Source organism: Ambystoma mexicanum, chromosome 3q, assembly GCF_040938575.1.
Source record: "Ambystoma mexicanum isolate Mex_15411 chromosome 3q, UKY_AmexF1_1, whole genome shotgun sequence".
Taxonomy (NCBI): domain Eukaryota; kingdom Metazoa; phylum Chordata; class Amphibia; order Caudata; family Ambystomatidae; genus Ambystoma; species Ambystoma mexicanum.
This window is the reverse complement of record NC_090926.1, coordinates 1,082,029,111-1,082,052,297: the sequence shown is the minus strand read 5'-3', so window position 1 is coordinate 1,082,052,297 and position 23,187 is coordinate 1,082,029,111. Positions and strand designations below refer to the sequence as shown.

The 23,187-nt window shown below is 49.7% G+C and overlaps 1 protein-coding gene across 2 annotated transcripts in view; it reads right to left on the bottom strand.

Annotated features, from left to right (window-relative positions):
- Positions 1 to 867: 867 nt before the first annotated feature.
- LOC138583272 (zinc finger protein 282-like) overlaps positions 868 to 23,187 on the bottom strand; it is a 91,128-nt gene continuing 68,808 nt past the window's right edge. Inside the window, exon 7 of one of the 2 annotated variants that reach the window (XM_069655365.1) lies at positions 868 to 3,707. In XM_069655365.1, the coding sequence (XP_069511466.1) occupies positions 2,932 to 3,707 (776 nt within the window). In that variant the 3' untranslated portion in view covers positions 868 to 2,931. The remainder of the gene's footprint in view (positions 3,708 to 23,187) is intronic. The other variant, XM_069655366.1, reaches the window with a different exon arrangement.

Below are 23,187 nucleotides of genomic sequence, written 5' to 3'. Positions count from 1 at the left end.
ATTTTGATTCTACATTTCTAAGAAGTTGAGGTTGTTTTTTTGTTTCATTTCTGTATGTCTTTTGTGTTTAAACGTCATGGAGAATAAATACAGCTGTACTATTTGGCCCTCTCCTGGGAACAGTGCTTCCACGTTGTCTTTATCCAAAGACATGGCATAACCAGAAATAAAATGCGTCTTGAGTCAGGGTGTATTGAGATAACCTTCTCCATGGCCATTATAACAAGTTTGCATTACCTTTATCTCTTTGTACACATTTGCTTCTCAATACTCCTATTTTAGCAAATATATTGTTCATTGCAGAAGGTACTGTTTTTTAATCTTGCATTTGTTCATATGTTAGAATGTCCGATATTTCTATTCTACTGAACACTCTGTGCTTTTATGATTTGAGACCAGGTTCAGAATGTGTTCAGTTTGTCATAACATTTACACACATGCTTGAACATAGCCTACATAGGTCCAAAGAGCATCACAAAAATGTTCTCCATGAGTTACTAGAAGTTTAGCTTTTGCATGTATAACTATGTATGCCCTGATGTTAATCATGAATACAACAATTAAAAATTCACAAACATTTTAAAATTACTTTTTACCAATACAAATTGTGTATGTATTTAAAAGGAAAGGTTTTTCAGAGATACAGAAAGTGCTAGTAATAGCTGTTTATGGTTCCAATTCCAACAACCCCAAACAAAGTCACTGTATGTAGGCCAGAAAATCCTACTTCTCCCCAAATTTACTCAAGGTTCTATGAAAATGATACACCGAACATCAGTGACACAATGTTGGGGGGGAAAACCCCACATATATCTATTACCTTTTATCACTTGCAACTTCTTGAAATGCAAAAAATACTCAACTGAATCTGGAAAATGCTTTTATTTGATGATTTGTGAAAATGTGTACAGCAATAGAACTTAGAGACACTATTTGGTTTGATGAGGAAACGAATTATTAAAGATCGGTATCGGTTTCTCTACTAATCAACTATAAGGGAAACATTAAGTGTTTTATGCAATACTCCAACCATTTGAACTCTGAAAATACACATTTTGGAAGATTTCAGCAACTTGAGCGATACAAAAATCATTACACAGCAGGTGCCTTCTTCTGTTTTACACGGTACCAAATATAATTCAGGGACAAGGGTTATCTAAGTGATCATGAATGTATTACCTAGAAGAATACATTTTCTTTCTGGGTTGGAGTTCGTGTTTATCATTGAATAACATTTTTTTTTTGCAGAAGTATACTGCCTTTTTCTGTGGATTGACAAGGTGGTGACTCGGAGGGACAGATTCCACCCTTAGCCAAAGAGTTCCACAAAAGCTTACCCAGTGTGTCCCAAACCTTTAAACCAGATGCTAGAAATGTGAAATAGTTCCGCACACCACAGACAACACCTCAGAGGGTCATGACATAAAGACTAACACCTGAGATGGCAGGCATGCCAAGAGTTCGATTGGCCCAGCTGGTTCAGCTCAAAATAGCCTTTGGTGCACTCAAGGAGGATAGGCAATCACAGCCTTAACCAAATCACAGATCACAGGTGCAGACCCTCAGGGGAGGGAGAAAACTATATAACGCCCAACCTCAGTCAGGGATTGTGGTTTGTAGAAGCAGGAGGCTCATCAAAGGGTTTACGACGGGAGAGCAGTGGAAGATGGAGGATAGTGGAGAGGCGTCAGCAGTGGATGCCGGGAGGTGGTGGTGAGATCTAAGATGGTTAAGGGGGAATTGACATCAGAGGATGAGAGTAACAGGAGGGGGTGGTAGCCAAAGAGAAAAGGGTGACAATGAGCAGGAGTTGGTGGTGAGAGTTATGGGGATATAAGCGGGAGTAACAACATCAGGAGAACAACGGTGACAGCAGGAAGGAACAACCTCAGGAAAGGAGAGTGAAACAGGCAAGGAGGTCATGGAAACCAGTGTGAAGGAGAAGGTAGCAATATTAGCGGTGGACGTGACACACATGAGGTAATGTAAGGGAAAGTAATCCATAAGGCATAGGTGAAAGAAAGAACACCACAAGGAGAAGGTGTCAGAAAAGGTGGTAGTCGAAATGGAGCATATGAGACAGGAGGGGGTAGGTAGGAACATTAGATGGTGGGGAAACGGCAGAGGAGAAATGAGAGATGACCAATGCCTATTTAATAAAGAGTAGGCAGATGGCCCGGCTGTCCCTAGTCAGGACCAGATGGTGGAAGGAGCATATTTGTAAGACAAGAGATGCAGGGAAAGAGGAACCAGAAGAAAGCAGCTCAGACCCTACCAGATTGCGGGGGCCCATCTCAGGTTCTCGATGCCAGCTATATCCACTGACCAACCTGCTCTAAGGCTTAGTAACAGTGTGGGTTGTGGGGTATGGAACCCCGGAAAGCCTGCACCCATGTCTGACAAAGAAAGGTCACCCTAAAGCCCATAAAGCCAGAAAGGGTTAAGGTAAGGCTTTTGCACTGTACAAACTAGGACACTTGCTTTGGAGGCCAGGAAAGCCTGGTCACCTGCAATCCTGCAGAGGTTACACCTTGGGCAAGGGGAGGTTTCTGAGCAGGAAGACATCCAAAACCACTGCAGAGAGATCCATCCTGATCTTTATTTGGGAAGATCACTTTTTTATTTGATTTGCCCAATCTTCTAACCAATTGCCTAATAAAGACATATGCTCTTGGTGTGCTTCTTGATCCCAGGAGGAAACCTTGCACACAGGTTTTTTCCAATGGTTCAAGGTGACTACCTCTGTCCTTTCACAATCAAGCTGACCTTAGCCCCTCAAATACACAAATAAGCTGTGATCCTGTCGTTAAACCGCTATGGCAGAGTTCATGTTGGGCAGATTTCCATGGGTTCTCTGCAAGCGCATAAAACAAAATGTCCTGTGCTATTATTAGTAACTTCTCTGGCATTAATACATCTCATAATCATTCATTACGTAAATCCTGCTGAATGTGTGAATGCTGCCGTTTCAGGAGTCTTCAGCAGCGTTTCATTCTCTTCTGGCCCAGTTTCTAAGATGGCTGTTTTTGCTGCCTTGCATCTATCATGTTTCTTTTGATGCAGATTAAGGTCACTTTTCCGTCTGAAGTTCTTGTCACATTTACTACATGTATACGGCCTCTCTCCAGTATGTATTCTGACATGCCCAGTTAGATTATCTTTTCGATTGAAACTCTTATGACAGAAAGTACATGTGTATGGTTTTTCACCAGAATGAGTTCTGTGGTGTGTTATAAGATGACTTTTCTCAAAGAAGCTTTTCTCACATTCGGTGCATGCATATGGCCTCGCTCTTGAATCAGATCTTGCAGGCTTCGTGTGTTCTCCCACCAGACTGTAGCTGCTGTTCCAACCGGTAAGCATGTACATTTCTGAGTTTTCCTCCATATTTAAATCTTTAGGAAACTCTGCACTCCCAGGAGTATTCTCACATTCATAAAAAGCATCTGATCTACTTGCAGCCGGGCTTCCCTGGTGCAAGTTGAAATGTGAAGGACTGCTTAAATCAGTATCACAATGAGAGGCCTTCCCGCCTTCAAGTTCCTGATAATAATCTAATAACGCCTGGCTTGTGGAACTGTGGTCCTTAGACAAACCCTTAAGTACCTTGGTGTTGGATTTTACTGAAAAAGCTCTACACAGTGGATATTTCTCTGAAAATTTCATAGACTCGCTAGCTTTCTTTCGTCTTTTCTTAGATTCATTACCTGAAAAAATGAAAAGATACAGTGTTGGCTTTGCAGTCAGGCACACTTTGATAAAAAGACAGAATATTTATTTAAAAATTATTAGGGATAAATAATGATGATAATGATTTAAAAAATAACGATAGTACCAAGCAAATTACTTACTTTTAGTAATTCCTCCAGAATATTCCTGACTTTCTTTGAATAGCTCTGCATGGAGATTGGATTTTGACATTTAAAATAGTCCCAATGAAGCGACGGTGCAGCTCCATGGCCAACACTAGTGCAGATTCAGACGCAGCTGGTATGCATTTGGAACTGCACATGCTTGTGTCTCACACAGGTCTCAAAATCTGCACTCACCACTAGCCATTGGCTTTTGATAGTGGACTCTTGGCAGGCTAGAAATTGTGCACAGTGTACATTTAGAGAACTTGCAACCTGAAATGTTTACCCAAGCTCAAAGTTCTCACACTTCACAAAAGCTAAGAGAACAGCAGAACTGCCACGAAAAGTGCATGATACAGGGGAAAGTAGATGCAAATTCATTTATATATGTTCCAATCAGGTGATCTTACTCATTGGCCATTCTTGTTTCCCCGAGTCCAATATTCAGAATAGGTTCACTAACATTTCTTGTTTCCAGCTATTCTAGTGGGGCTTGAAAATGATATTGATTATATGAGTGGTATACGTTCTCTGCTAAATTCATTCTGAAAGTAAGTACGTCAAAGAGAGTGGAAGAGGATTGAAGCTACTGATACAGCATTTCTGTGCAAGAAGTCTTGGTTGCAACGATGATCAGATGTACAGTTGCACGAGCCCTCCATTGATCACTGGTTATCACATCCATCCAGCAACAGAATTTCAGGCACCAGAGGATGTGGACTGGGACCAGACAGTCCCAGCCCTCTCCTCTGGTGTACACACACAAAGCCCACTTAATCGAGCAGCCATTTTCCCTGGGAAAGGGGTTTCCATATTGCGCATTTCCTGCCCTGAGAAAGCACGAAGAAGGCCAAAGAACAATATGACCAAAGAACAGGAAAAAATCTTGTGACGCAGCATTGTAAATAAATAAGTGCACAAGAGAAATGTTACAAAAACTGTAAAAATCAACAGAGCTGTCACCTGCATTGTCAAATCAACCAAAATACCATTACAAAAAAATGTATAAGGATACAAAGTGTTCTAATTGCACTTCACTGTAAGGTTGTGTGTGCAATTGTAAAAAGACAAGAATCTATAAAGATACTATAAATATAGTCTCGGACTCTACGATGTTTTTGTCTGTTCTGTTCCCCTCATTCAATCTTTGGCTCTGACCATTTTGTTTTTACTTTATTTTATGGAGTCATGCTTTCCTCCATATTTTGTAAGGCATCTGTGATTCACTTTTGCAGCACACAGCACCTTTTGTGCAGTGATGCTGGGAGCTCTTTGGTCTTTTCTTTTTTAATATTCTTTTATTTTTTTTTCTTGCGAGAACTACTGTTACCAAGGATAGAGGGATCATTTTTATCCTTCTTGCCTTTTCTTTTGTGAGATCAGCACACACCACCTTCTGTACAGTGCTGAGGGGTTACATAGTATCCCCATTCTCACCACTCCTATTAAATTTTTGTTACAGAGACAAGCATACATGAATGGCTGGTGGCAGTGGACTTGTTATACTGACATTTGTGTATTTTTCCTACGCTTGCTCTGTTTACAACCGCGTAATGCACAGACCCAAAATGGTGGCCCCTTTCTTTTTATGCCATTTCATGTGTGCTTGTCCTTTCTTGGTCCTTCTGTTGTCCAGGGTGGGGAAGGTCCTGGTTTGACCTTTGTCTTCGACAAGAATCCTTTGTGAAGCCTGCTGAGGCTCCAGCGTGTCTGCGAGGACAGGAAGCAGGGAAGGAGTCAGAAACTCTGCTGTTCTTTATCTCCTGGGATTCCTGCCTGAAACCAGTTCCAACCGAGAGCCTGGCTGTCCTTAAAGGACAGCCACCCCCAAAATGTGAATGTTGCATGACTGTTGATTGGTGGGGTTCCTAGATAAAAGGCAAGGATCCTGAAGCAAAAGGCAAGTCAACCACTGGAACAGGAGAACCAAAGAGGAAGACGCCCAGAGACGCCTGCAGCCCCTTTCAGCAACCGGAGAAGTCGGCTGAAGTACCGCTGCTGTCCTGATCCAGTTTTCAAATCGACTGGGAAGCTCCGAAGAGGACGACTTCCTCTCTTGGACTGGTGGGCATAATCAGTCCCAAAACGACCTTCAATTCAAGCCATCCCACAACAAGATGTGACCTTCCTGGGTTGCAAATCACATAGCCTGGGATATCGAGCATGAGTTTGTCTTGCTGTGAACAAACTCTCCTGAAACTTTGGTGGACTCCTTCCGGACATCCCGATGCAACATCCCCCTCCTCAAATTCTCCTCACCACAGTGCAGGACCAAGTAAGCGAGGTGAACCGTTCAGACGAAGTCTGTGAAAAGGCACCAATCCCACAGGACTGCATTGGAGCACAAATAATCCTTTGCTGGAAGACCACCTCTCTCGACTACTGTTGCGAAATCCCTTCCAGGGTCCTAGCTTTCATCATCACGACCAAGGGAAAGAGACCGGGTCCACCGCTGCTGCATCGTTAAGGCGTTCAGCTGCAACTTCTTCATCACTCCTAAGGTATTGTGGGGTTCTGGGTAGTACTTACCTAGAGTCTTACTGTCGATCTTTTGTTGGCGGAGTGCTGATTTCGGCATTTGGGTGTTCTCCCAGGCCTAAACCTTGTGTGCATACAGGGAGCCTTTCCCGAGGTCCCTGAACTCTTTTTGAGCAACAAAAGCTTGATACTTATATTGAAGAATCATTTGGATCTTTGCCTTTTCCACAGCTGTGCCTCACCTGCTTCACCTCCACTCTGACTTTGAAGAACTCCTAACTAGATAGAGATGGACTGCTCAAGCCTTTTGGAAACTACTAACCTGCTATTGTTGGCATTTCTAATCATTTGTATTCCTACAGTATAATATGTTGAGTTACTATAACAGTGGCTTTTACTTACCTGTGAATTTCATTCGTCAATACGTCTTTACATTGTGGTTTACTCACCTGAAGTATTTCATTGGTTTTCTATAGTGTTTATTAGCTTTAAAATAGTACTAATATTTCTGAAGATTTATCTTTGCCTTGTGTATATAAAATAAATACCTATGTTTGTATAACTACAAGTGCATACGTGTTTGTTTGGGCCTATGTTTTTACTAATTTCTTTGTACTTACCAGCAACTCACAACTCCCTCCTAAGATATGAATGCCTGCTCTGCCATATTACCAAAACCTGGAGTAGTACAGACTTATACTAGAAGTTGCGGCTTTGTATACCAAGGGTATAGTTTTTTTTTTATTAGTTTTTTTTTTAACAACTTTATTTATATTTGCACACAGGTTATGCACTTACAATTATACCATTCGATTAATCAAGCATTAATATATATACAGGTCAATTCTCTTCAGTGTTCTGGTTATTGAGGTCTGCCAGTTCCGCCAGATATTGTTTGTATCGGGACCATACGTTTCTGGGTCTAGAGGGGGCCATAACTGAGTCTATGTAAAGTTCTTCAGTATCGTTGACCCACCCCATATCTCTGTTCCAGTCTTCTAATGTGGGTGGTTGCGCATTCTTGCACCTCATTAAAATGACCCTTTTTGCTATTAGAAGGCTTAGATTCAATAGTTTCCGCCACGTCGGGTTCATTTTCCCCTCTGCCCCCAACATGCAGATCTGTGGTGTCCATTTCACCGGTTGGTCTGCCATTTTATCCAGTGCTCCACAAACCCCTGCCCAGTATTGTCTCAATTTAGCACAGTCCCATAGCATGTGAAATATGTTTGCGTTCTCAGAGTTACATCTCGGACAGGTACCAGCTGAGGTGGGATATATTTGCTTAAGTTTGGATGGTGTGTAATGTGTCCTGTGGACTATTTTTTAATGAATCAGTTTGAATCGTGAATTACAAGATATCCATTTGGTCATTGCACAGATCCGGGACCATTCCTGGTCTTCTATCGACTGCCACAGGTCCTGTTCCCACTTGCCCTTAGCTGTGTGAGTCACCGCTGGGCGTGTTTGCAGTATGGTTTTGTATAGAGTGGAGGCAGCTATTTTCTGGGTCCCTCCCGTGAATATATAACTTAGTGCCATATTTATCTCAGGTTCCTTCGGAAATGTTGGGTACATATGTTGTGCGACGGCTGCCACCCTATGGTATTGTTGCTTACGTGTATTTGCGTTTCCTATTACAACTTTTATGTCCTCCCATTGGAGAAAGCTATGATCTGGGAACAACCGTCCCCACTGGGTGACACCTCTAGCACACCAGTGCATTACCATTTCACTCTCGATAGCGAAGGGCGTGTATGGGTCCCCCCATATTGGCATACTCTGATGATATCGCTTACTGGCTCCGTATATGTCAACAATCCTGGACCATGCCATGATAGTAACCCTGGATGGGTTTGTCGTGTTGTACTGTTTAGAGGTGGGCTTTGTTATCCCATGCAGAGCCAGTATCGCCTCGCGCTCCCTCAGTGTGGGGGGTGGGGCGCGGTTGAGAAAGCATGTGGCCCACCCAGCCGCATGGTGCGCCTGCGGTGCTAGGTAGTATAGTTCTATATCTGTTGCCATCAGTCTGCCTCTGGAGTGTGTGTCTGTTAGTACCCTCCAACTCAGTCTGGGATGCCCTCCCCATACAAATGTTATGCAGGCGCTGTTAATTCTAGAGAACAGGGCGCAGCCTAGCCATACTGGCAACGTGCTAAAAAGGTAGAACAGTTTCGGCAATATTACCATTTTTATCAAGGCTATCCTCCCGGCCAGTGATATGAGTAACACACTCCAGCGTTTCATCTTGGCACACAGTGCATCAGCGAGTGTCGTGTAATCAGAGCACGGGACAGTTGGGGAGTTCTGGCTATATGAGCTCCTAAATAAACAATATGTACCGGGTTCCATAAAAACCCATGTAGGTTTTGGGGTTGTGAGGTGTTTTCTGTGAGCAGGAATATCTCTGACTTATTGGGGTTCAGGCGCAGCCCTGAGTATTCACCGAACCTTCCCACCTCTGCCAGCACCCTGCCAAGTGTGCGATCCGGGTTCTTGAGATATAGTAGAATGTCGACCGCATATAGCGTTATAATATGGAGCTTGCCCTCCAGCATTAGCCCAAACGTACTGTAACGTGACTCAAGTATGTCCGCTAGAGGTTCTATCACCAGCGCAAAGAGTAATGGGGAGAGTGGGCAACCCTGTCTGGTGCCACCCAACAATTCCAGTATGTCTGTGAGGGATCCATTGATTCTAATCCTCGTGTGGGGTCTTGTGTATAGTATCCAGATCCATTTTATGAATTTTGGACCGAACCCATAGTTCCGTAGCACTCCAAAGAGAAAGGGCCAGGAGACTGTGTCAAAGGCCTTCCTCATGTCAAGGGAGACGGCTATTCCCTGGGTGGCAGGGGGTATCGTGGCTATTATTTGGTGACATCTTATATTTGTTGCTGTGGATCTACCCAGTATAAAACCGGCCTGGTCCTCATGAACCATGTATGGGATCAATGGGGCGAGTCTGGTCGCTAGTATTTATGGTAGGATTTTGGCGTCAGTGTTTATTAAGGACAGTGGGCAGTACGATCCACATTCTCCAGGAGGTTTCCCCGATTTAAGTAAAAGTGTGATTATTGCTTCTCTAGTAGATTCTGGGAGTTCACCCTTATCTAGTGCTTCCATCCTTACAGCATGCAGCCTGGGAGCTAGTAGCTGAATGAATTATTTGTAGAACTCAGCTCCCAGCCCATCAGAGCCCGGGGCTTTCCCATTGGGGAGAGCTTTTATTGCTGCACCTATTTCAGCCACTGTTATGGGTTCCTCTAATGATTCCCTAGTCACATCCGCTATAAGCGTTGTCGGTATCTGAGAGAGGTATTGTTCTATCTCAGCCTCTGTGACAGAAAACGGGGGGGGGGGGGGGAGAAAGGGGGGGAAAGAGTATAATTCTTTATAGAACGTGTAGAATGTTTCTTTCAGTTTCTCCTGATCTGTGGACATCGTGCCATCTGCTAATTGAATACAATGTATGTTCGTGGGGCCTCTCTCTCCGCGCACCATTCTGGCTAATAAATTCCCTGGGCGTTCCCCTTCTCCATATCTACGCGCTGCTGTGGGACTGTCAAAGTATCTGATCTCTTGGTCCGCTGCTTCTCGAAACTCATCTAGCTTAGTCTTTATTTCCGTACCCAGATGAGGGGAAGAGGTCAGAGCATGTTGGGTCTGCAGTGATGTTAGTTGTGCTTCCAACCTAGCCAGTCTAGCCCGAATGTCTTTGAGAATTTCCCCCTCTATGGATATCGACTGACCTCTTAAGCATACTTTAAATGCCTGCCATAGTGTAGCCTGACTTGATACCGAGTGTTCATTGATCTCGAAATATTCCTGTATGTATTGCGCCATAGAGTCTTTGTATACTAGATCCCTTAAGGCCGCCGGTTTGAATCTCCAAGGTGGTCGGTCCCTGATCTTGTCCGGGATTTGTAATGTCAATTGTATAGGTGAATGATCTGAGTAGGTCCTAGGATGTATATGTGTATCTGTAACCCATGCCATGCTGTCTGTGTCTATCAGCCATAGGTCAATTCTGGAGTGTGTGTCGTGGACGGTGGAGTAGTACGTGTATTCTTTCCTGCTGGGGTTTAGTGTTCTCCAGACGTCCTTTAACTGTAGATCTGCCATGTGTGTAAGTATTGTCTGTGCTGCCCTGGTTAGTGTTCTATTTTGTGTTGATGAGCGATCTAATTGGACATCCAGAATTATATTGATGTCTCCCCCGCAGAGCACCCGGGCCGTAGGGTATCTCGCTAGTTTTTCAAATACTGAGGAGTAGAAGTCTGGGTGGTCGCTATTTGGCCCATAGATATTGAGGAATACTATTTCGCTGTCATAAAGCTTACCATGCAGCAATACGAACCTCCCATCTGGGTCACATTCGGCCTTGATACAGACGAACGGCAGCGCTTTATGTATTAGTATTGCAGCCCCTCTCGCTCTGCTAGAGTAAGTTGTGAAATATTGATGAGTCCCCCAATTTGGTATCAGCTATTCGCCTTGTCTGGGTCCTGTGTGGGTCTCCTGGAGGAAGATTATTTTAGCGGCCTGTCTATTAAGATAGGCCATGATCTTCCTTTTCTTGATCTTGGAGCCTAGCCCCCTTACATTCCAGCTCAGCACATTAATACCATCCTTGTCCGGTTTAGCCATTGTCTATGGGGAGCTTGTATGTGTCTTTACACCAATGTAGCTCTGCTTTATGCTTAGGTTTTCCTGTGCCTAGAGCCGGTGTGCTTTTTGTGTTACCAACCTTCTTCTCATAACAAAAACCCAACTTCCCCTTATCAGACCCGCCCCCCACCCTCACAGTCCCCCATACTTCAACTGTGCCTCTGAGTTCCCCCCCCACCCCTCCCAACAATAACATGAGCACCTGCTACAGGGGGGGGCTGCGGCGTCTCCAGTGCCTAAGCCATTATCGTGTACGGGTGTTACCTCCAGTTCAGGCTTGTTGCTCTCATTTATCTGACGACTTTGGATGAACGTTTTCCATGTGTTTTGAGCCCTGGGTTACATCCTCTGCAATGTGGGGCTCCCAAGGAAGCCTATGTCTTTGCCATTCCTTCCGACTTCTTGTACGCCGCGGTGGCTGTCTTGCCCTATGGACGTTTCGATAGCTCGTCTTTCAGGTTTGTCCATTACTTGGGGGGATATGTGTCTCTATGAAGCTTGCGGCTTCTTCCGGGAATGTGAAGAAGGGAATAGTTTCTTACCTGTAACTCCATTTCTCCAGCATTGGTATCTTTCATGGATTCACATGCTTAGAATATTCCCCGTCGTCAGGCTGGGAATCCCCGGTACATTATATATAGACCCTTTCCCGTAGGAAAACTTTTTCGACGCTTATGCGTCCTATCCACCTTGTTTTGTATCATGCGTGCCCGCACCGTCAGGACGTCATGGTATAAATACAGGACCCGCCCCCCGCGCTCCCTCAGATTTCGGCCCCCAAAGTAGTGGGGGAACCGGTTTGCATGTTCAGGGGGAGGCAGGTGGGCGCATGTGAATCCATGAAAGATACCAATGCTGGAGAAATGGAGTTACAGGTAAGAAACTATTCCCTTCTCCAGCATTGGATCTTTCATGGATTCACATGCTTAGAATAGATTACATAGCAGTACACCCCCAAGAGAGGAGGCGTGCATGCAAACCCATATACTTTCTTCGCAAAGCCCGTTCCCTATGATCATGTATACATTAGTAATCGTTAACATAGGAAAACGAACCACATACAGTCACAAATTCCACAGGATGCAACCCCTCAGTCGGGGCTTACCTTATTGGAATAGGTGTCGGAGCACCGCCTGTCCCATCCTGGTATCTTCGGCATGTTGCTGCGACAGGCAGTAATGGCGGGTAAAGGTGTGTGTAGCCGCCCAGGTAGCCGCCATGCAGATGTCCCCCAGAGGGACTCCGGCCCACAGTGCCGTCGACGATGCCGCTGCTCTAGTTGAATGAGCTCTTGGCCGTCGTAGAAGAGGCTTCCCTGCCCTGGAATGGCAGTACGAAATGGTAGATGACACCCATCTTGACAGTCCTTGCTTAGAAATGGCTTTTCCTCTAGAACCCAAACCATAGGCCACGAACAGTTGTCTTGTTTCTCTGAATGGTTGCGTACGATGAAGATAAAACTTGAGAGCCCTTTTTACATCCAATGTGTGTAACGTGCGCTCCGCTACCGAGCATGGCTCCGGAAAGAACGTAGGCAACACGATAGAGGCGTGTTTATGGAACACCGAAGGAGCTTTCGGTATGAACTGTGGGTTAGTGGCAAGGGCTACCTTGTTCTTGAAAAATCGTAAGTATGGTGGGTCTACCATTAGAGCCTGAACTTCTGAAATACGTCGGGCTGAAGTGATGGCCACCAGGAAGGCCAATTTCCACGACAAAAACTTTAGAGACGATGATGACATTGGCTCAAAAGGAGGCTTCATAAGAGACGTTAAGACCAGATTGAGGCTCCACTCCGGTGGAAATTTCTTCTCTGGAGGGAAACTCCGAAAGAGGCCTTTAAGGAAGTGCTTAATCAGGCGGTCGCTGAACAATGGTGTCGAATGCCGTCGACGAGTAAACCTGGAAATGGCGGCCAGGTGTACTTTTATTGACGATACCGATAGGCCCTTTTGAGCTAAGAACAGCAAGTATGGCAGGAGCTGTTCCGGCTTAATCGATTGCGGGGCCAACCCTGGTTGATCCTCACACCACTGACAGAAACTTCTCCATTTGTACGTGTATGAGGCGTTTGTAGAAGGCGCTCTTGCCGCTTGTAGGATGCGCCGACAGTCCTCCGGAATCGTTAGCCGACCGAATTCGGCGAAGTCAGGAGCCAGGCCGTCAACTTGAGGCTGTCTGGGTCGTGATGCCAAATTACACCCTCCTGTCGAGACAGAAGGTCGGGGGTCTTCTGGAATCTCATCGGTTCCGCCACAGCTAAGTGTAGCCGGTCTGAAAACCACACTTGTCTGGCCCAGTACGGGGCCACCAGAATTACTCGACATGGGTACCTGTGGATCCATTGCAACGTCCTCCGTACAAGGGGAAATAGAGGGAATGCGTACAGGAATTTGTTCGACCATGGGAAGGAGAACGCATCCCCCAGTGAGCCCTGCTGAGGCCATCTGCTTGCGTACTGATGGCATTTCCTGTTGTTCTTCGTCGCGAACAAATCTATGGAACGATGTCCCCATTTCTTGAATACTTGCTGTAGTTGTTGGTCGTTCAGCACCCATTCGTGAACTTCGTTCATTTCTCTGCTGAGGGCATCGGCTTCCACATTTCTCACGCCTGGTAGGTGGAACGCCAAGATTTGCATGTTGTGTTGTAGGGCCCAATGCCAGATTTTCTGTGCCTCCGTCGATAGGGACCTGGAACGTGTCCCTCCTTGTTTCCTCAAGTAGAACATCGTAGTGGTGTTGTCCGTCATGACGCGCACCACCGAGTCCCTCAGTTGAGGAAGAAAAGATTTCAGAGCCCATCTCACGGCTCTCAGTTCTAGCAGGTTGATATGCAGAGAGGACTCCTGCAACGACCACTAGCCTTGTACCTGTAACGTATCCAGATGAGCTCCCCATCCGCTCAGAGATGCATCTGTCACCACCGTCTTCTGGAACTCCGGTTCCACCAGAGGCATTCCTTTCGTTAGATGAGTAGAAACTCTCCACCAACAGAGTGCTTGTACCAGTTGTTCGTCGATGATCAGTCTGTCGGACCAGCGACCTTGGCTCTGCGCCCAACGGTCCGCTAGAAATTCCTGGTAAGGCCTCATAAACAGACGGCAGTTGTTTATCAACGGAATGCAGGATGACATGGTCCCTAGCAGAGACATGTATTTGCGCACCGACACCCTGGTACCACATCTCCATTCCGACGCCTTGCTTTGTAGCTTCTGTATTCTTTCGCTGGATGGTCTTACCAGACTTGTGTGCGTATGAAACTCCGCTCCTAGAAAGACCAAGGTCCTCGAAGGCTCTACGGAGGACTTGCTGAAGTTTATCGCGAAGCCCAGTTCCTGTAAGAGGGACATCGTGGACCCCAGACTTTTTCGTGTTTGTTCCATGGACGAGCCTCTGACCAGCCAGTCGTCTAGATAGGGATAGACGTGGTGACCGCCCTTCCTTAAATGGGATGCTATGGGGGCCAAGCACTTGGTGAACGTCCTGGGGGAGGACTTGAGACCGAACGGGAGGACCTTGAACTGAAAATGCTTTCGCCCGACGACGAACCTTAAATATCTCCTGTGTCGTGGGCGTATTGGGATGTGAAAATAGGCGTCTTGAAGGTCTAGTGACGACAGATAATCCATGGGTTGCACCGACCTGATAACCTCCTGGAGCTTTAGCATTTTGAACTTTAGGCTCTTTAGCCATTTGTTGAGTACCCTCAGGTCGAGAATGGGCCTCCATTTTCCATTTGGCTTCTTGACAACGATAGAACCGGGAATAAACTCTGTGTCCTTCCTGTGCCACAGGAACTCTCTCTACCGCTCCTTTTCGCAACATAAACTCCGCCTCTTGTCGTAGGATTCGGAGGTGGGGCTGGGTCGAAAATACAGGCGGAAGACGTGGAGGCTTGTCTTTGAATTGTAGCGCATGACCCATGCGAATCGTGTCTAGAACCCATCGATCTGTGGTGATGCATTTCCATTGGTCGAAGTGATGAGACTCGTCCCCCCAGGACGTTCCGAAGGCCGTCATTGGTTGCTGGTTTGCTTGTTCTTCGTCGACGAGGGACCCGAGCCTCGCCGCCTGGAAGCTTGATAGTCTCTGCTTCTACGTGCCGATTGGGACGCTCGTCTGAACCCTTGTGAAGAGTACGAGGGCCTGTTAAATCCACGGTCCCTCGAGGCTCCAAAGCAGGAGTTTCCAGAAGCACCCCTAAAGGGGCGAAAAGAGCGAAAGTTTCTACCCGTTTGGAGGGTGCCGAGGGACCTAGCAGTATCCGTGTCTTCCTTCATCCCCTTCAACGCTTCGTCAACCTTTTCGCCAAACAGGTGTTCCCCTTCACATGGCATGTCAAGGACTTTGTACTGGACTTCAGGACGGAAAGTAGTACATTTTAGCCACGCTTGTCGACGAAGTACTACACCATGGTTGATTTGTTTGAATCCAGACTCTGCTAGGTCAACGGCAATATTAATTGCGTGGTTCGAGGCCTCTTCGCCCTCCCGCAACAGTAACATGGCTGCTTTCCGGTGTTCGTCTGGCAGGTGTTCTAGGATAGGGGCTAGTTTGTGCCACATTTCTCTATCGTATCGTGACACGATCGCTAAGGAATTGGCTGCTCTTACCGTCGTCGCACCGACCGAGAGCACCTTTTTTTCCAAAGGCGTCTTGCCTCCTAGCCTCGCTTTCTGGTGGAGTTGAACATTTTTGCTGTACCCTGGCCTTCCTAGCCGCTGCCGCCGACACCACCGAGTCAGACAGAGGTTGTGATGTTAGACATTTTGGAGTGGACTCCGGAGCTTTAAACTTTTTCTCAATCCGCCCCTTTATAGCTGGCTCCGAGAACGGATGGCGCATCGTCTTGAGACCTTCCTGCCACACGTGGTCCAGAATTGGGATGGCAAATACAGATTTCCTCCTTTGACCCATATGGTCAAAAAGGAAACAGTCTTTCTTCTGCTCCTCAGGAATCAAGCCGAACTCAGAACAAGCTTTTCCCATCATTGCATGGAAGGCTCCCACATCATCCGGAGGAGATGGCTGTGACTGGCTCCTCGTAGACTCTACCTCTACATCCGAATTCCATGTTGGGTCCCTCGAAGGCGACAGGGAGATGTCTGACCCTGAGTCACCCAGTATAGAATCGGACTCCGACAACTCACCCTCCTCCTGCGCTCGAGGACGATCTTTTACTGCCTGAGGAGTCGATGGGTTTTTAGTCGTCGAGTGAGCCGCACAAGTTTGCTCGTCGACAGGAGGTACAGAAAAAGGTGACGACGAAGTCCCAGGTTGAGGGATCTGCGTATCCAGCCGCTGCAGGAGCTTCTGAAGAGTATTAAGCACATCCAGAGACAAAACTGCCTGGGGGTTCAATAACGTTGATGATATAGGTACCATACCCCCACTCGCACTCGTCGTCGTCGCCGACGTGGAAGGCCGTAAGCCTAAATCCGATGGCTGCAGAACCGTGCCACCTTCTCCTTCCACCAAGCAGGCCGTGTCTGGCTGCAGTAAGACCTCAGGGGGGATCGGGTCATAGACCTCTGGCAGCCAAGCCATAGACTGAGTCTCCGTCGACGAAGGAATCCCAACCGCTGCTGCCTGAACGGTAATAGGCATCGTCAATGACACCGAGGTCGACGAGCAAGTTGTCGTCGTCGAGCCCTTAGACTTCGTCGCCGATTTCGACGCCGACTTCCCGGCTGAAACATCTCGACTCACGGAAGACCTGGGACGGTCCCCTGAGGAGGATTTTGACAGCGCTCGCCTCTCCGTCTTAGATGAGGAGGAGGAGGAGGGCTTTTTATGTGATGAGGAGGACCCAGCATGCTTCCCCTTATGCTTGTCCTCATCGCGGTTTTCTGCTGGCCGTACCTTTTTCGATGGAGGTTCCGACTTGCTCCTGGAGGCCGTGGAGCCAACTTCCGAAGCCGGGTAGGCACCCGCCCCGTCATTAAGCCAGTCGACCAGCCTTCTTTTACGGTCCTTAAGGGTTTTTTGGGAGAAACCCTGGCATATCTCACATGTATCCGCCGTGTGGTGCGGGTGGAGACAGTAGATACAATCCATGTGGGCATCTCCTTCATAAACATTTTTGAGGCCACATGTCGCACAAGGGCGAAATAACGCTTTTCCAGACATATTCTCCAGAATTTGAACGTCGCCGAAGCGAAACAGAAAAAAACAACCTAGTTTCCACTAGCAGTAATCACGAGGATCCCACTACTTTAAAAGACGGTTGAAATCTGAGGGAGCGCGGGGGCGGGTCCTGTATTTATACCATGACGTCCTGACGGTGCGGGCACGCATGATACAAAACAAGGTGGATAGGACGCATAAGCGTCGAAAAAGTTTTCCTACGGGAAAGGGTCTATATATAATGTACCGGGGATTCCCAGCCTGACGACGGGGAATATTCTAAGCATGTGAATCCATGAAAGATCCAATGCTGGAGAAGTATGATTTATTTTGATGTTGAATTTTGAGCCTTGAGGGGTAGAGCATTGCATATTGTACTTGTCGTTCGCATAGCATTTTCTTGATTCCTGAGAAGGAACAAGTTACTTACCTGTAACTGTTGTTCTCCAGCATGGGTCTGGCATGGATTCACATGCTCATGAATATTCCCCGTCGTCAGGCTGGGAATCCTCGGTAAAGAAAAAACCAGTATCAGTTTCGTTTCTGATCTGTCTTTCGTAGTAGTAACCAATCACTGGTCTCTGCGTCATACTGACCACAGCCAATGACTGCCCTCTACCTAAGCACCGCCTCTGGCAGCCATCTTCAGATTTGGAAGCACGTGAAGTGGCAGTATGACCAAGTGAAGAGCCGCAGAGGGGAAGGCGGGAGGGTTCGCATGTGAATCCATGCCAGACCCATGCTGGAGAACAACAGTTACAGGTAAGTAACTTGTTCCTTCTCCAGCATGGGGTCTGGCATGGATTCACATGCTCATGAATAAAGAATACATAGCAGTACACACATGCACAACCACGGGAGGTGGCAAAGGCTCAACATTAAGCATTACATCAAACTCAACATTAAGCATCTTACCTCCTCACCAGGCTCACCTCAGGCGAACAGGTTGCGCAGCACTGCTTGGCCGACCCTGGACTCCTCCCTGGAATCCCGATCGACACAGTAGAATTTCGTGAAGGTGTGCGTCGACCTCCACGTAGCAGCCCTGCATATGTCCAGCAGGGGCACACGAGAAAGGAACGCTGTGGTAGCTGCGATCGCTCTGGTGGAATGGGCTCTCGGACGGCCAGGTAGCGGTCGGTTTGCCAACCGATGACAGTACATGATACAGCCGGAGAGCCATCTGGAAATGGAAGCCTTCGAGAGAGCCTTCCCCTGATTGACAGGTCCAAAGTTCACAAAGAGTTGTGACGTCTTCCGAAAACACTTTGTGCGGTCCACGTAGAACTTCAGCGCTCTAGCCACATCCAGCGAGTGCAAAGTCCTCTCAGCCGGCGACGAAGGCGACGGGAAGAACACAGGCAACACCAAGGGTTCGTTGAGATGGAAGTCCGACGGTACCTTGGGCATGAAGGAGGGGTGTGTCCTGAGCACTACCCTCGTGTCGTGAAAAGTCAAGTACGGGGCCTTGCAGGAAAGGGCCTGGATCTCTCCCACCCGTCGTGCGGAGGTGATGGCCACAAGAAACGCTGTTTTCCACGACAGAAACTTCAACGGGGCCGAGTGCAGAGGCTCGAACGGAGGTCCCATGAGCTTGGTCAGCACCACGTTGAGCTCCCACGCCGGGGCCGGAGCCTTCACCGGCGGGAACGATCTGAACAGTCCCTTCATGAACTCTTTCACCAGACGATGAGACCACAAGGACATCCGCCCCGTGGTTCTGGTGTATCGGGAGATCGCAGCAAGATGAATCTTGATGGACGCGTGTGCCAGCCCAGCTTTGGCCAGCGTCAGCAGGTACGGCAGTACCTGGGGAGCCGTAATCCGTAGAGGGTTAATCTTCTGTGCGTGGCACCAGACAGAGAAGCTCTTCCATTTGTGTCCGTAGCATTTAAGAGTCGAGGACGCCTTGGCCTTTGCAAGAACCTCTCTGCAGTCGGCCAGTATGTCGTATCCTCCAAACTCTAGCGCTGCAGGAGCCAGGCCTGCAAGTTCAGCGATTTCGGATCGTGGTGGAGGATGGCGCCTCCTTCCCTGGAGAGTAGATCCGCGTCCACCGGCAGCTTGATTGGCGGGGACGTTGACAAGTCCAGAAGGTCCGGGAACCATATCTGCCTCGGCCACGCAGGTGCGACGAGGATCATCCTGCACCGTGACCTCTTGAGCTGGTTGACGAGCCGGATTAGCAGTGGCAAAGGAGGGAACGCGTAGAGGAACAGGCCCTCCCAGGGGAATGAGAAAGCATCGCCCATGCTCCTCGCCTGGGGAAACCTGCTGGCGAATCTCCGGCACTTGGAGTTCGTCGCGAACAGGTCGATCTGGGGTGTGCCCCACCGTCGGAAGAGGCGATCCACTAGATCCTGCCGTAGTTCCCACTCGTGGCACGAGCGCAGCTCCCTGCTGAGTGAGTCGGCGATGGTGTTTTTTATCCCTGCCAGATGAAACGGCACCAGAAACATCCTTTGGGCGACGGCCCAATGCCACAGGTCCTGCGCCTCCTTGGACAGTGCTGGGGACCTGGTTCCGCCCTGTTTCCTGATGTAAAACATGGTGGTGGTGTTGTCGGTGAAGATCCTCACCACCTTGCCCTTGAGGGACGGAAGGAAGGACCTAAGGGCCCAGAACACTGCACGGAGCTCCAGGACGTTGATATGGAGGGACTTCTCCGTCGGGAGCCAAAGGCCTCTCGCGTGCAGATTTTCGGTGTGCGCTCCCCACCCTTCCAGGGAGGCATCCGTGGTCACTGTCTCCTGGTGGTCTGGGGTCCGGAAGTCCATGCCCGCCGTCAGATGCGCGTGGGTGCCCCACCACCGGACCGCTCGGCGGAAACTCTCGTCGAGTGTGATCCTCTCCTCGAAGCCACCCGTCGTTTGGATCCAGCGCGCGTCCCGGAACTCCTGCAACGGGCGCATCCGGAGCCTGCACATGGGAATGAGGTAGATGCAAGAAGACATCATTCCGAGGAGGGACTTGATGGACCTCACCTTGGCCGCGTCGGAAGCTGACATCCGCTGTACCTTGGCCAGGATGGACCTTGTCCTTTCCTCCGACGGGGAGGCCAGAAGGGACACTGTGTCGAGCTTCGCTCCCAGAAACAGTGCGTTTTGCGCGGGTACCAGGTTGGACTTGGCGTAGTTCACGGAGAATCCCAGGTCCGTGAGAAGTTGGACGGTCCTTGCCGTGTGCTCCACGGCGAGCTCCCTCGTCTTGGCTCGGATGAGCCAGTCGTCCAGGTAGGGGTAGACGTGGATCCCCTCGCGGCGCAGCTGCGCCGCCACCGGTGCAAGGCACTTGGTGAATACCCTGGGTGCCGACCGTAGTCCGAAGGGGAGGGCTTTGAACTGGTAGTGACGCCCTTGGACCACAAACCTGAGGAATTTTCGGTGCCCCTTTAGGATGGGAATATGGAAGTAGGCATCCTCCAAATCCAACGACGACAGGAAGTCTCCTTCCTCCAGCTGACCCAGGACGTGCTGGAGGGTGACCATCCGGAACTTCTGCGCCTTGATGAATTTGTTCAGACGTCGCAGGTCTAGGATGGGGCGCCATCCTCCCGTCTTCTTCTTCACGAGGAAGTATCTCGAGTAAACTCCGGAGCCCCGAAGCCTCTTTGGGACGAGTTCGATGGCGCCCTTCCTGAGCATCGCCCTTACCTCCAGGAGAAGCTGAGGGACGTGAAGCTCTTTCCTGGCCACGGGGGGATGCGCGGGCACCTTCTTTGAAACTCGTGCGCGTGGCCCCGGGCTAAGGCGTCCAGCACCCAACGGTCGGTGGAGATGGACTCCCACACGCTGACGAAACTCGTCAGCCGGCCTCCCACCGGGGTGCATCGGTGGGGGCCCGACCCCACGGTCGGTTCAATCCTGTTTCAACGAGGCTTTGCCGCCTTGACCTCCTTGGCGATGACGGCGGGGTCCGCCAGACTTGCCTCGTCCTCTGTAGGCCTCCTGAGACGACGAGCGGGCCGCTTGATGGTAGGTGGAGAAACCGCCGCCGGAACCTTTGGAGGCGCCCTTGCCTCCGCTGCTCCGAAAGGGCGTCCGTCGTTGCTGCAGAACCCCAAGGGCCCGGGCCGTCTCAGTGTCCGCTTTAATGGCCTGAAGGGAGGCGTCCACTGTTTTCCCAAACAGGTTGTTCCCATCGAACGGCATGTCCAGGACTCTGGTCTGCACGTCTTGACGGAAGTCCGTAGCCTTGAGCCATCCACGCCGCCTAAGGCACACGCCGTTGCCCAACTGGCGAAATCCAGTGTCGGCGATGTCCGTCGCAATAGTGATGGCGTGGTCCGACGCCACCTCGCCTTCCTGTAGGATCTCCAGGGCATCCGCCCTCTTGTCGTCCGGTAGGAAGTCCAGCAGGGGAGCCAGTTTGTACCATAGCTCCCTGTCGTAGCAGGCCACGATAGCCAAGGCGTTGGCCGCCTTAATCGTCGTTGCTGCAGACGAGATGACCCTGCCTCCCATAGTGTCCAATTTCTTTCCCTCGCCGTCCGGTGGGGAAGTCGATGTGGAGGCCGCACCCCCCCCGCTTTCTTCCTGGCCGCCGCGGAAACGACGGAGTCCGGGGTAGGCTGCGCCCTGAGGCACAGGGGGGCCGCGTCCGGGACCCGGTGCTTCTTCTCGTACCGGTCTCTTCTAGCTGGCGTAGTGGAAGGGTTCTTGAGGAGGGCGAGGCCCTCATCCCAAATGTCGTCCAGTAGATGCACCGCGAGGACCGTCTTCCTCTTGGTCTCGCGCCGTTGATAAAGGAATCCTTCCTTTTTCTTCTCCTCAGGGCAGAGTTGGAAAAGCTCGGAGGAGAAGCCCTGGTGGGAGGTGACGACGGTAGATCCTCGTCATATACCTCGTCGTCCGTACCCGTCGCTGCCGTGTCAGTCCCCGTATCATCCCCTCGGGTGGACGGGGAGGAGGGCTGGACGGTGCTCGACGGCTGAAAAGGAGGTGGAGGGTGAATCCTTCTTTTCTTGGGCGGGGGAACGCCAGAAGGCCCCGGTTCAGGATCCCCCGACGGGAGAGGTTCCTCCGTCGGCAACAGTAGTCTCGTCCTTATCTCTGAGCATAAGGACTGTATAGCCAACAAAATGGCCGCCGAGTTGTCCTGCGGCGCTGGCAGAGGGGAATCCCGACGGGCCGGTCTTCTTCCACGCCAAGGCCGTGGCTTAAGACCTCGATCAGCTCTTCCTCCGAGGTTGAAGCCGAATCTACGACGACGCCCTGCCCCCCCTTTTTCTTCCCCGCCGGGGATTTCACGGGGGTCCTATCGATGGGCACAAAAGAGGACTCCCTCCGAGGTGGCAGGGAGACTCTGAGCCCCGAGGTCGCCACCACTGGTGTAGCCTCCACAGGCTGAGCCAGGGTCGCCGCAACAGTATCGATAGAGGGCTTGGCCGGATGGATTAAGGCCTTCACCACCTTAGGTGCGCTCACCGCCTTATCCTTGAGGGGGGGGGACACTGCCTCGCTCCCCCTCCGATGGGGGCTTCGAGCTCGACCGGGGCCTCTCCAGGAGCTTTGCCAGGTGCTCGCCCTTCCTCTTACCCGACCCAGAGCGTTAGCTCGTGTTTGAAGGTGCCGGGGAGGGTGCGCCCTGCCTGGCGCCCGTAGAGCCCGACCGTTCGGCGCTCCCGGTGCCAGCGGACTCGCGGTGCTTGGCCTTGTGTTGGACCCCCGTCGCCGGGGCGTCCTCAAAGGTCTTAGAAGACCGCTCGGATTTCTTCCTCTTCTTCTCGCCTGACGGGCTCTTCCCTTCCAGCCAGTTGGCGAGACGTTGATGGCGGTCCTTCATGGTCCGCTCCGACATATTGCCGCAAAACGCACAGTCCTTCTCCACGTACGTCTTGTCCTCATGTAAGCAGTAGAGACAAAAGGAGTGTTCGTCCTCCTTAAAGACGTTCTGCAGCTGGCATCCAGGGCAGACCCTGAACAGCTTTCCGAGCGTCGAGCTTCCCTTCTCCTGGGCCATGTCCGGGCCGCAGAAGCTTCTGGAGTCCTCCAAAGCGTAGCTCGACGAAATCTTCACCCTTAAGGCTCTTTTGACCGAAAAAACGAAGTTTTTGAG